This window comes from Dysidea avara, chromosome 4 (genome assembly GCF_963678975.1).
Source record: "Dysidea avara chromosome 4, odDysAvar1.4, whole genome shotgun sequence".
Lineage (NCBI taxonomy): Eukaryota > Metazoa > Porifera > Demospongiae > Dictyoceratida > Dysideidae > Dysidea > Dysidea avara.
This window is the reverse complement of record NC_089275.1, coordinates 827938-840878: the sequence shown is the minus strand read 5'-3', so window position 1 is coordinate 840878 and position 12941 is coordinate 827938. Positions and strand designations below refer to the sequence as shown.

At 39.0% G+C, this 12941-nt stretch overlaps 2 protein-coding genes across 4 annotated transcripts; one reads left to right on the top strand and one right to left on the bottom strand.

Moving 5' to 3' along the window:
• Window positions 1-1972: 1972 nt before the first annotated feature.
• On the bottom strand, window positions 1973-7181 carry LOC136254609 (uncharacterized). The gene is made up of 9 exons (XM_066047358.1): window positions 7039-7181; window positions 6843-6985; window positions 4237-4542; window positions 3985-4177; window positions 3114-3167; window positions 2995-3064; window positions 2825-2942; window positions 2654-2776; window positions 1973-2602 (listed from the first exon to the last, which is right to left on the bottom strand). Exons 2-9 carry the CDS (start codon window positions 6951-6953, stop codon window positions 2222-2224), a joined length of 1356 nt encoding a protein of 451 aa, XP_065903430.1. The 5' UTR covers window positions 6954-6985; window positions 7039-7181; the 3' UTR covers window positions 1973-2221.
• A 376-nt stretch (window positions 7182-7557) lies between these two features.
• Window positions 7558-12633, top strand: LOC136254608 (NACHT, LRR and PYD domains-containing protein 3-like). 3 transcript variants are annotated; one of them, XM_066047355.1, is made up of 10 exons: window positions 7558-7689; window positions 9159-9503; window positions 9556-9861; window positions 9911-11362; window positions 11477-11614; window positions 11691-12061; window positions 12113-12181; window positions 12238-12341; window positions 12409-12466; window positions 12525-12633. In XM_066047355.1, exons 1-9 carry the CDS (start codon window positions 7680-7682, stop codon window positions 12425-12427), a joined length of 2814 nt encoding a protein of 937 aa, XP_065903427.1. In that variant the 5' UTR covers window positions 7558-7679; the 3' UTR covers window positions 12428-12466; window positions 12525-12633. The 3 variants fall into 3 exon arrangements, with proteins under 3 accessions (XP_065903427.1, XP_065903429.1, XP_065903428.1); XM_066047356.1 differs by lacking the exon at window positions 7558-7689 and adding an exon at window positions 8579-8787; XM_066047357.1 differs by lacking the exons at window positions 12113-12181; window positions 12238-12341; window positions 12409-12466; window positions 12525-12633 and having other exon boundaries at window positions 11691-11820; window positions 11871-12033.
• Window positions 12634-12941: the final 308 nt, after the last annotated feature.

Here is a 12941-nt window from a genome sequence, read left to right as displayed (position 1 = left end):
GCTGCATTGTAGTCAGAGTGCCATTGAGGTTGTACAGATCAGTGGGACAGGAAAAAGCAGCAAGTAGAAGTAGACTAGTATCCCTGACTAAGTCTGACATTGAAATCTGATAGTGTGTTGAGCTTTGAATTGAATTGTCAGTGACAAAAATTTCAATTCTCACATAGGTATTTACATGGGCCTGTCATGAAAAAATTAGGTCCCTATTTTAGTTCCCCCAGTCCAAAAATATTGATATATTTGGACTCCACACCCAATAATTGTTTTCACTGTTTTCAAAACCATAAGGCTTTGTTAAAAAATATTAGATGACTCCTCGACAGATTCTTTGTCCCATATAGTACTCCATAAATTTTACTATTACATGTTTTAGAGACACTGTCATGATGCTATCAGCAGTTAATGATCCAGATGGGGCTTTAGAAAGAAAAAAGCATAAATTGAAAAGAAGAGAGTACCACACAGCAAGGTAAGTGAATTTAAATAATTATGCAATGTAATATGCACAATATTTAAGGGACCAGATTTTATATGGCACATGGATGGGTATGATAAGCTAAAACCGTTTGGATTTGCCATTCATGGGTGTATTGACGGGTAAGTTGTACATGTGATTGTGAAGTATATAAAATTACGTTAAAACAATTCTTATGCAGCTACTCTCATCGAATCTTATGGCTTCATGTTAGCCCATCTAATAATGATCCCTATATTATTGCAGGGTATTATTTGGAGTGTGTCCAAACATTAAAAGGTATGAGTCATTAGCTACTTGTAAGTATTTAACATGAGTATAGGCTGTCCGACTATTGTCAGATCAGATAGAGGGACAGAAAATTGCAATGTTGCATTTCTTCAGCCTTTTCTACGGGAGTCCTGTGATGATCAATTTAGAGGTGAAAAGAGTTTCATGTATGGAAAGTCTACGTCAAACCAGGTTAGTTGTACAATAGAACCTGAATTAATTAGGGTATAAACAAGGGGATTGCTGGTGGTGTTGGGCAAACTAATATTCTTCAAAAATTTTCCCCTTTGAATTAATGATTCATCCCAGGTGATGATGTTGATGATTCATCCACCCAACTGTTAAAATTGTATGTAATAGGGCTGAGCGATACTGCCATTTTAGTATCACGATCGATACTAAAGCCACTATTCACGATACTGAATACTTCACGATACTTACAAATGTGTCAATCATAGCTGGTGCTACATAGTGTATTCCTCAGTATTCCTGCAGGAAGTCTTCAAAAGTAGCATCAAACTAGCCACTGTCAACTATGTTTACAGTAACAGTTATTGTAACACATGCTTTGAAGTTATGTTATGGTGTTCACACCTCTCTGCAGGGGTAACCAGGTTATGACTTACAAGGATTCTTGAGCCTAGTACTTCATAACAAATGGCTTTTTAATGTACAGGCATGGTATCACGATAGTTAATAACAAAATATCGCGATATCGATACTTTCAAAATATCGTGATATATTGCTAAAACGGTAGTATCGCTCAGCCCTAGTATGTAATCAGGGCACATCTGAAAAGCAGCCTGACTAGGCTGATTCTGTCTTCCCTGAAAAATAGTATTCTTTTACGCACATTTTGGCTACGTACCAGCTATCATTTTTGCATTGAACACGTACGTGTATAGCTAATGATCCCCAAAAGGAAGTTACGGAGGTAAACATACTTGAGTGACCATTTGTAATGAACATGGGTTATTTCATTTTTCTGTCATTTTAGTGAATTGAAGCATGGTGGGGGCAGCTACGATAAAATGGTGCTGGTTGGTGGATGGATTTTTTCAAGGTACACGTACACAACTAATTAAATAATTAATCTATAAAATTTAATAGGAATTAAGGACTAATGGAGAATTGGATGACTCTTGTGATATTCAAATGTTCGTTAAACTGATAGAATTTATTTAAAATCTACTTTTAATAGGGACTGTTTACGTTTTTCTTTCATGTCGGTCATACAAGCACCCTACTGACAATGATGACATTGAAGCTGCTGAAGAATACAGCTGCTTGAAACCAGAGCCTACTTCACCTGAGTTTAAGGAATTAGCTGAGCTACTCATGGCTGAAGCTGGAATTAATAGTCCCACTAATGCTGACGAGGGACTGGCATTATATAGACATTTAAAGTCAGCAATACTTTGAATTGAAAGTTGATCTCTTTGAATAATCACAAATACAGTAATAACAGTAGGCAAGTTAGTTTGATGTCCTGATTAACTGCAAGATTTCAGCCCCAGATGAACATTGCTTAGGCTCATATTTTAAGCAGGATTCACATACTTGTTGTACATGTTGATCTAAATGGCTGTATGTTGGTAACTTCTTTGTTAATAATTGCATCATTAGCTGGTTGTTGGTCTTGACATTTCTCCAAGCATGTTGCTGGCCATACAATTCTATCAGTACGATGCCTAACGACCATATATCTGAAGCTTTTCCAACTACTCCGTCGAAGGTTTCAGGAGCTGCATAGTATGGGGTTCCAACACAACGAGCTTCTGTGAGTGTTGAACAACTAAACTTAACCTTTGCCATACCCATATCAGTTAAGTACACATGAAGTGTACTTTCTTCTACCTGTAACATATGATAACAGCTAGTACATAAATGACATTGTGCAATTCTAACCAGTATATTTGATGGTTTTATATCCCGGTGAATCATTGGAGGGCTCAAAGTATGCATATATGTCAAGGCTTGGGTAATCTGCTCAGCTATGAAGTTCCTGTTACTCACAGTTAGCTGCTTTTTCTGCATGCAGAATCATACACAAGTCATTGTGTTAACTAGCTAGCATACTTCAGTGAGCAGTAGCTTGTACAAGTCACTCCCACGAACATAGTTGGTCACAATTTGAATGCTGTTGTCATCACACGTGTAACCCATGAAGACTACGATGTTTGGATGGCGAAGAGCACTATTTGACATATCATAACATCTTGATCACATAAAGCTCAAGTTAATATTACCTTAATGCTTTTACTTCGTCCATATGGTCTCCATCTGCCCTTTTGTCTAGTTTAAGTTGCTTGACAGCAACTTCAGTTCCATTTAGATGTGATAAATACACCATGCATCCCAAACCTACCCTCTCCTAATTTTCTCCCAAGTGAGATTTGAGTGCCAGACAACAAGAACGGATCTGTGTGCAAGAACATGATTGACTGTCACAGTGATATTAGCATGTGCATCATGATTACATGCAACAGTTGTACCGGTCAGTTTTCACAAGAGGCTTCCATGTTCCCCTCATACCTGTAAGTTTAGTATTGCAAAACAGATAGTCTATTATAACAAGCCTGATAACATCCTACTGTGAGAGCAACTGCATACCTACCAACTCGTACTTAAATACACAAGTACAGTGTTTTAACCCATGCTGGTTGTCAATGCCAGTTAATTTTAAAACGCCATTTCACATGTCCCCCATTGTGTGATGACCCCAGGATTATGATACTCAATTGCTGAGTGTGATATCACGTATGCAGAGATGTGATTAGGCCATTATTAATACATTGCTTGTTCCCGTCACCTAGTGCAGCACAAACTGATGTTAATGGGCAATAATTAGTTGCACACTAGATTGTTCTAGCTATTTTAGTGTGTGACTGCATTACTAGACTTCAAGGTATGCAGCCTGTTTAACAAGAGTGGAGAAACTCCAACCACTCAACTAGTACATGTTTATGTACATATAGCTAGTGCATTTACCTTGACAATTGAGTCATACATAACGTATCTCCCTTAAGCAATTGACTCTTTAACATAATAGTGCATCCACATGATCAACATTAATAATAATTATAAAATTTGGTGTGACTATCTATAATCAGATGTGGGTGGTGATAGTAAACAAAGAATGAAATAATGATGGCCTAACAGTATCCAGTCAAACAGCAAACTATAGCTACAATATACTAACATGCACAAAATTACAAACACGTTTAGCAGGGATATACCTTTGTTTTTCTTTGTCACTTCTAAGTTTCCTGGAGCACCTTCACTGACTTCTATGACTAATGGCCGCTTATCACATATGTCTGCTGATGAATGATTCATGGAGTCTTTGTTGCTACCTATGTGTATAAACTTTTCTGCGTTGGAATCTTTTTTCATTACATATTCTTCTAAAGCATTTTGACCTTTGTCACACTAAAAGGTGTGCATGCTACCATACTAAAGTGCATACGTAGTTTACCATGTGCACATACCTGAACACAGTAAATTTTAGTTTTTGATGGGTAGTATCCATGGATATGGATGTACTGTGCTAAACTCCACGGTTTTCCAGCAATCGAGTTCATAAGTTTACTACCTTGTGGGTCTGCCAAAAAGTACTCATATCTCTCCTCATCAGTACTGGCATTTGACTCTGCAAAGAATTGTTGCTTGGCCATTCCCACTATCTCTTCATATGTAGCTGCAGGGCGTAGTGAAATAGCAACCATTGGACCCAATTCCTTGCATCGTGTCCCACATTGCTTGAGGTCATTGAATTTCATACCCCCCATGGAAATCTAAAAGAATAAATACACCATGCAGTGAGTGAATGTACACCCCATTATGCCCCAGTTATAATTATGATCATTAAAGTGAAATGAATTTCAGGACTGGGTCTTGAACTTATGCTCAGTATCGCCGAACACGCTCACCTGCCGCCCGGCAATATTATAAAACTCTCAAAAATTTTAGCTCAAAAAGAATGCCGTCAAGCCTATAATGACTACTTTTCGAAGCTCATTGACTCCAGTTCCACAGCTAATTCAAAAAAACTATGGTCATATATCAAAAAGCAAAAATTGGATCACGTTGGAATACCCCCACTGTCACATAATGGTCATACCATCACTGATTCCACCCACAAAGCTAATATCCTCAACGATTATTTTAGCTCAGTGTTTACCACCGAAGACACCCAGTGTACTCTCACACCAGATGAAAGCCCTTATCTTGATATACAACCTATTTCCATTGCTTATGCTGATGTCTCCCAGCTCCTAACAACTTTGGATGTTCATAAAGCACTAGGACCAGACAAAATCCCATCACACTTATTACAATTAGCCTCTCAAGAAATTGCTCCAGTACTAACTCTGATCATCAATTCATCACTTCATCAAGGAGAACTTCCCATGGACTGGAAAAGTGCTAATATTGTACCTGTATTCAAAAAAGGAGACAAAACACTTGCATCCAATTACAGACCAATATCGCTAACCAGTATCAGCTGCAAGATCATGGAGCGCCTAATTTACACTCATCTCTTCTCTCACCTAGAATCAATAAATATCCTCTGCGATCAACAACATGGTTTCCGACCTAGAAGATCATGTGAATCACAACTTATTACTACCGTAAACAACATTTCTAAATCTCTTGACTCTGGCTTTCAAATTGACATCATTTTTCTAGATCTATCTAAGGCATTTGATAAAGTCCCCCATCACTGATTATGTAACAAATTATCCTACTATGGTATTAGAGGGGAACTACTAACATGGCTACAAAACTTCCTCATCGGTAGGCATCAACAAGTAACTCTTGACGGTTCAACCAGTGAGTCACATGCAGTTAACTCGGGTGTCCCCCAAGGAACAATCTTAGCCCCTCTATTATTTTTATGTTATATTAATGACCTCCCATTATCAATCAATGCCAACATTGGTCTGTATGCTGACGATGCCATACTTTACACTGTTATTCACTCTACATCCGACTGTTTATCACTTCAAAATGATCTCAACTCCTTATCACAATGGGGCACTAGATCTGGTATGTTTTTAATCCTGATAAAAGTGTATTCATGAGAATCACTCGTAAACACAATCCGATCACATACAACTACACCATTAATGACATCTCTATCCAAGAAGTTACATCTACTAAATATTTAGGAGTTACAATCACCAATGACTTGTCTTCGTCCACACACATTACTAACATCACATCCAAAGCTCTATCAGTCAAAACATTCCTACAGAGAAATCTTAAGTCCTGCCCAACTCAAATCAAATTGAAATGTTATAATGCCATGATAAGACCAATCTTAGAATATGCCAATCCTGTCTGGTCCCCTCACATAAGAAGAGACATTGATAGGCTTGAACGAGTACAGAGGCAATCTGCCAGATTCATTATGGCTGACTTCTCGCGTTTCAGCAGCGTAACTAACATGCTCATTGACCTTAACATTCCCAGCTTAGAACACCAGACAAGTATCTAGTATCACCCTCCTCTACAAAATTGTTCACAATCTCATTGATATATCCCCAGTTGATTTAATCCCTGTCACTTCTAACACCAGAGGACATGATCAAAGATTTCATCATATCTATGCAAGGACCAATCAGTACAGTAATTCATTCTTCCCTAGATCAATTAGACTGTGGAATTCACTCCCACCTGACCTAATCCAACAATCATTACAAATTTTTAAGTACCAACTGAAATTATTATTACTTTCCCCTACCAATCAGTAATCCCATAATTAATCATATTGTAAAACATTTTGTATGCATGTTTCATATGTGCGTTAATCCTCAAACTGAGGCTGCTCATTTTTGGAAAATAATAATAATAATAATTGAAACAATCAGCTCAAGGGCAGGCCAATGAGTGGCAGAGGTACCAAATTGGGTGGTAAAAGTGTTGAAAGTTTATTCTATTTTGGGAGCTGGGCATTGTCCGGGAAAATTGCAGCATGAAATTAAACCAATCATGCAGTACTAGTAAATGGACAATTCACAAGTGCAAAAGTACCATTATGTGTATATATATAGACCAGAATCTAAGCTCATTTGATACATTCAACACTTACCTTCATCAAGACAGGGCTACGAGCGGTGGATTTCATCTTACCGCCAACCTTTTTACCTGAACTCAAACTGTCTTGTAGGTTTGCCTTTTGAATCGCTTTGTATTTCGCCATCAACTCAGCTTTCTTGCTTAATACTCCTACTGCTGTACAAGGAACAACTAGCCACTAATTGTCTTCAGAATAGTTATATACGTACCTGTATCTGCTTCATTTCGAACCGCTGGAACCGTTGCAGCCCCCGCTGCGACTTTCAGTTGTTGACCTCGTTCTCGACTCTCAGACGACCCACCAGAAGATAAAAAAACTCTTTGGCTTCTGCATTGGAAAGTTTTCCTGCTTTCACACACTCATAAAGAAATTTTACTTCATCCATCATAACACGAGGATTTGCTTTCTCCCGCCAATAAGCGCCAAAACCACGTGATCGATTGAGAAATAACTGAGAAGGTAACTGAGAAATGTAACTGAGAAAACAACTGAGAAGTGAGAAATAATCGGGAAAATAAGCGAGAAATGGGAAACATTTGAGAAATAAGTGAGAAAATAACCGAGAAGTGAGAAATAACTGAGAAATAAGTGAGAAATTTCTCGGAAATAACTGAGAAATAAGTGAGAAACTCCCGGAACCGGCCACCGTATGTAATAGATGATAAAGCAGAAGTTAAACGGCTTCCTTTCCGTGTAACGTATAGGCTTCTAGTATTTGTTCGTTTCCTTACCACAATTAGTTTAGCCATAGATATTAGAGCCGCACCATGATGAATCCTCGAGAATATTCGAAGACTGAACTAAAGACTGAGCTGTATGTACAGGGAACAGTGCTCCTTCAATTGAAGAATGCTCAAAGGTAGGGTAACATGGCGATGCAGTGAAAATTTGAAGCGATACTCCGCCTTTGGTTCAGTGTTTATTGGTTTCTCAGACGCTCTCCCCCAGAGTTATCTTCGAGGTTAACAGCCACACTTCTTTACGCAACAGAGCGATGCTCTTCGTGGTGAACGTGAACATCAAGTTGAACGCACGCCCTTGTGTCTGGGATAGCCTTTGTGGTTAAATGCGAAAATATACTAGCCAGTCTGTACGTTACGCGGAAAAGAAGCCATTTAACTTCTGCGCAATCATCTGTTACTGGACTATACAGTGTTAGACACTCTCCTCTCTTATTATTACTGCGGTTTTCCAGGTTCTTGCAATTCAAAGCGTCATGCGCTAATAATGTGTCAGTATGCGCAGTTCTTTAAATACACCTGTTATATTCTGTGGCTGTCGAGTTGTATGCGTAGGCATCCTTGAAGTCCTGTGAGTCAGTAGTTGTTACTGAAAATCTACTGTTGAACAACTGCGCACGTACATGCTCGTATAGCGCATGACGCTTTGCATTGCAAGAACTTGGAAAACCGCTGTACAGAAAATTGCATTGTCTTTGCAACAACCGGCCATGCGCGGTTTGAGCATGCGCGTGTTTTGAATAATAAAACGCGCGCAATACCGGGTATGGTATCGAAGCCGTTCAATTCCGCGTCAGTTAAATCATTGCATAACCGGAACTATACACACTTTTACAGCTAGTATACCAGGAATGGTAGGATCATCACTAGTTAGCAAATACCAAAACCCTGTATTGCACGAATTTTATTATTCAAACACGCGCATACTCAAACCGCGCATGGCCGGTAGTTGCAAAAACAATGCAATTTCCTGTAACTCTCGCCCTTACTTTATGCGAAGGGGCGGGCGGCGCCAGACTAGTTAGTGGAGTGTTTTTTTGCATCGTCAACGTGACGGAAGCATGGCGTCTTTTTCTCCTCCCGATGAGCAATATGCTACAACACCCTGCTGGCCACATTTGGACGAGATTCTTCGTGATGGTTTAGCTTTGTTGCACCATGCACTTGGCAGCAATGTGTTGGCTCCGGATGAAGCTGCGGGACAATTTTCTCACATTGTGAGTGATCTACTCAACTCGTCCTACCACAGCTCACATCCTAGGTGGCTGTCCTCAACAATGCTGCTCGTCAATGTATGACATGTTCGCAAAAGATTTTCTTGACCAGGAATTGTAGTGACTGGTCAACCGAGCACTTTACTTAATATTGTCTTGTAATTATTGTTGTTGCTGTTGTCGTTGTTGTTGCTGTTAGTCTTTTTGTTTTTTACATGTACACACTCCTTGCTGTGCCCACAAGATCTCATTTTGCTTGATCTGACTGGTCGCACGAGACCGAGGACTAATAATGTATTGTATGTATCATCTTATTACTAATGATGGTTCTCTCTCACTCACTTGTTATACACTACACACCAATATCATTACAGGTGAACTAGTAGAGGGACAAATATCAACTAGTAAGGTGTTCCAACACTTCTATGCTAAACTGGTCAAAACACTACCAATAGATGATGCTGTATTTATTGCAGAATTGTTCTCAGCCAACCTTCTTCCTGATTATGTTAAAGATCTGGTGGAGTCTAAGCCATCACAAGCAAGTAAAGCATCATATTTCTTGGATCACATGATAAAGCCATCAGTGATGACTGGTGTTGGTAGAAGTTTTGATGATCTTATTAAAGTGATGGAGGATAGTGAGTATGATGGTGTGAAGGAGTTGGCAGGAATGATTAGATGTAGACTAAGGAAACGATCAGCAAATAGTGAGACTGGTTAGTTGATGTGATGGTTTTGTAGTTGTGTGTGTGAAGTTGTGACCTTTAGGTATTCATACAACTACTAACAAGTGTCCTACTATGAAGTATAGTACAACAAGTATTAGCAGGTTACAGGCTAGTTACAAGGCACTATTGCGCAGTGACTGGCCACACTATTATGTTCGACTGGCTCTGGTGAAAGGAGAAAAGGTGACAAGAGCAGATAAGAACTTGGAAGAGATAACAAGACTAACATTAAAAGGACAAGTTGATGAAATATTGTTGAAGAAGGAGCAACTTGGTGAGCTGAGGGACATCTTCCACTACCAGAACAAACCTTGTCCTCGACTGATATTAATAATGGGAGGCCCAGGTGAGTATTACAAAGTATTAGTAGTAGTGATGTAATATGAGTTGTGTAGGTATAGGCAAGACGACCCTTGCCAATGAGATCTGTGTGAAGTGGGCTAAGAGGGATGGGTTTTTAGCTGAGGACTATGATATTGTGATCCTGATACCATTAAGATCAGTCCAGCAAAGGTCAATTGAAGAAGTGATGATGGAACACATTGGAGAGGAGACATACGAGCAAGTGAAAAAGTCAGCAGGTAGCAGATGTCTAGTGATCCTGGAGGGATTGGATGAGATGGCAGCTGAACATCAAGACAGTGATAAATTTTTAGTACGTGTAGTGAAGAAGCCATGTACATTGTTGGAGGAAGCCACAATAATGATCACATCAAGACCACATGCTTGTGAGAAGATAGACGCAGACAGGAGAGTAGAAGTGATAGGATTTGGTGAAAAGGAAATCCAAACATTTGTAGAGGAGAAATTGTCTAATGATTTGAAATGTGTTGAGGAGTTTTCACAACAGTTGAAGGAGTATCCTCATTTAGAGAGTTTGTCATATGTGCCTATGAATTTAGTGATGATAGTTGATATATTTGAGTGTAGTGAGAAGAAGCTTCCATCCACCATTACACAACTGTACCGACTGTTCATTGTGATGACACTAGAGAGACAAGTTAGGAAGGAGAATGAGAGGAAGCAAGAGTGTTCAACTGTAGCAGTAGCAGCTAATAGTGTTGAGGAGAAATTGTGTAAAGTGTTAACAGGTGTTCCCAAAGAAGCAGTGAGGACGTTATTGTTATTGTGTAGGATAGCTTATCATGGCTTCTTTGACTGGTATTCTGATAGGGAAGAAGGAGGATGGAGGAAGTGGAAGGATCCAAAGATCATCTTTACTGTGGCAGACCTGAAGGAGTGTGGTATAGAGGTGACAGCTGAGTGGGACGGGTATGGTCTTTTGAAAGCTACACACACTCACCAGTTACCCACAGACACTATCACATACAATTTTTCCCACTTAACCATCCAGGAGTTTTTGTGTGCTGTTTATATTTCAACATTATCACAAGAAGAACAGCAACGTCTACTGAGTGAACACTTTAGGGACTATCCTAATGTTTTCATATTTTTGTGTGGAGTAACAGGATTAGTGTCCAGTGAAATGTTCCAGTTTGTGTTCTCCAAGTTATCATCAGAATATGGTGATAGTGTAACAGCAGTGAAGTGTTTGTATGAGAGTCGACAGACTAGTCCACCTCAACCAGTTACACCCATCAGATTGAGGATGATATTCTGCAGTTTACTACCTTATGATGTTGTGTGTATCTCCCATGTGATGTCATGTTATCCAGTTTATCAGTTGTACATGTTAGGGTGTGATATTGGAGACAAAGGAGCTGAATTGTTAGTAAAGCATTACCCCAACAAGAATACTACTGGTCAACTACTAGAAGTGTTAGACCTCAGTTCCAATGGTCTCACTATTGATGGGCTGGTACACATAATGAAGATTGTGAAGACAAGTAAGCCCCACTATTAGCTGTTGATACACTGAGTGACCATTGTGTGTTAGTGAATTGACCACACCTCACTGAGCTGTATGTGTTTGTGGTGTCTACTGTTATCATTAATTACAGGTGGTGCCTCATTAAGAGTGTTACATGTTACTGGTAATGATATCAGTGATGATGGGATGTCATTAATATCAAGTGAACTCCAGTACAATAACATCCTGACTGAGCTGAGGGTACAATGGTGTGGACTATCAGTGAAAGGTGTAGACTTGTAGTGCTGTGGTTAATTTATATGGTTTCCTATCATAATTGATTATTACTGTTATGATCACTACAGGTGCCATTTGTATCAGTGAAGTGTTGGGGAAGTGTTCACTACAAGTCCTTAACATGTCATTGAATATAATTGGTGATGATGGCATCACTACCATTGCAAGAACACTTAGTAACAGTCAGATTAGTGAACTGTATGTTATGGAGTGTGCCATTACTCTTACTGGAGCAAGATCACTTGCAGCAGGATTACTAGTCAACAACAGTGTTAGGAGATTAAATGTGTCAGATAATCCCATCACTGTGGAGGGAGCTCGTCTGATACTACAGTCAGCTGTGGACAATGGAGTCTGTCAAGGAGTGTATAGTGACTACGAGGATGATGATGAAGTGAAGATGATGATGATCATAATGGAACAGAGAGAGAGACAAGAGGTAGGAGGTTGTGTGACGTTGTGTTACAAGTTGTAATACTCATGGTAACAGGATAGTGATGATGAATATGATGGTACTAGTTGTAGTACTGGTAGTATTAGTGAAGATGATGACCAACTTGTAAGACAAGTGGTTGTGTTGTGTGATATACATTATGATTGTTGTCATGGTAACAGGAGTTACAACAAGAGAACACACAACAATACAATACTATTAGTGAAGATGATGACCTGCAACCTCAAGATGAGAGACTGCAAGTAGGAGGTTGTGTTCACAACAGGTCAGAATGAATAGTGGATCAGGGTGTTTCACTGTTTTCATGGTAATTACTGTTGTCATGGTAATAGGGCACATCATCACAAGTAGTGCACCATCATGTAAATTGACCACACCCATCCAGATCATGTGAGCTACACTATTAACAATAATTACTATATTATCAACATGTTCTAATTACCTGTAGGAAGATATTATTATCACATCATGTGACACTAGTTCTTATAGAACATAATTTACAATTAGTTGCTATAATGATTATCATGTTTATGATGATGTTGTCATGATCACGTGAACTAGATTACTATATAAGGTAGTGGAAATGGGGAGGTGTGATCCATTACATTAATAATAGATCAAGATTCGCTGATGGATTGGCCTGATTCAAAAATGTTCAAAATTCTGTCCAACATGCTTTTAGGAATTTCCCAAAATTTTAACCTACAGTGGAGCCTCAGTTTTCCAGACCCCACTTATCTGCAAGATTTTCAATTAATAACTGACTTGTGAAATGACTGCTCTATACATTAGAAATACTGATATTTAAAAAAAATGTTTCTTTATATGCTATTTAAGGTTATTTTATACTGATGGACCACTCCTG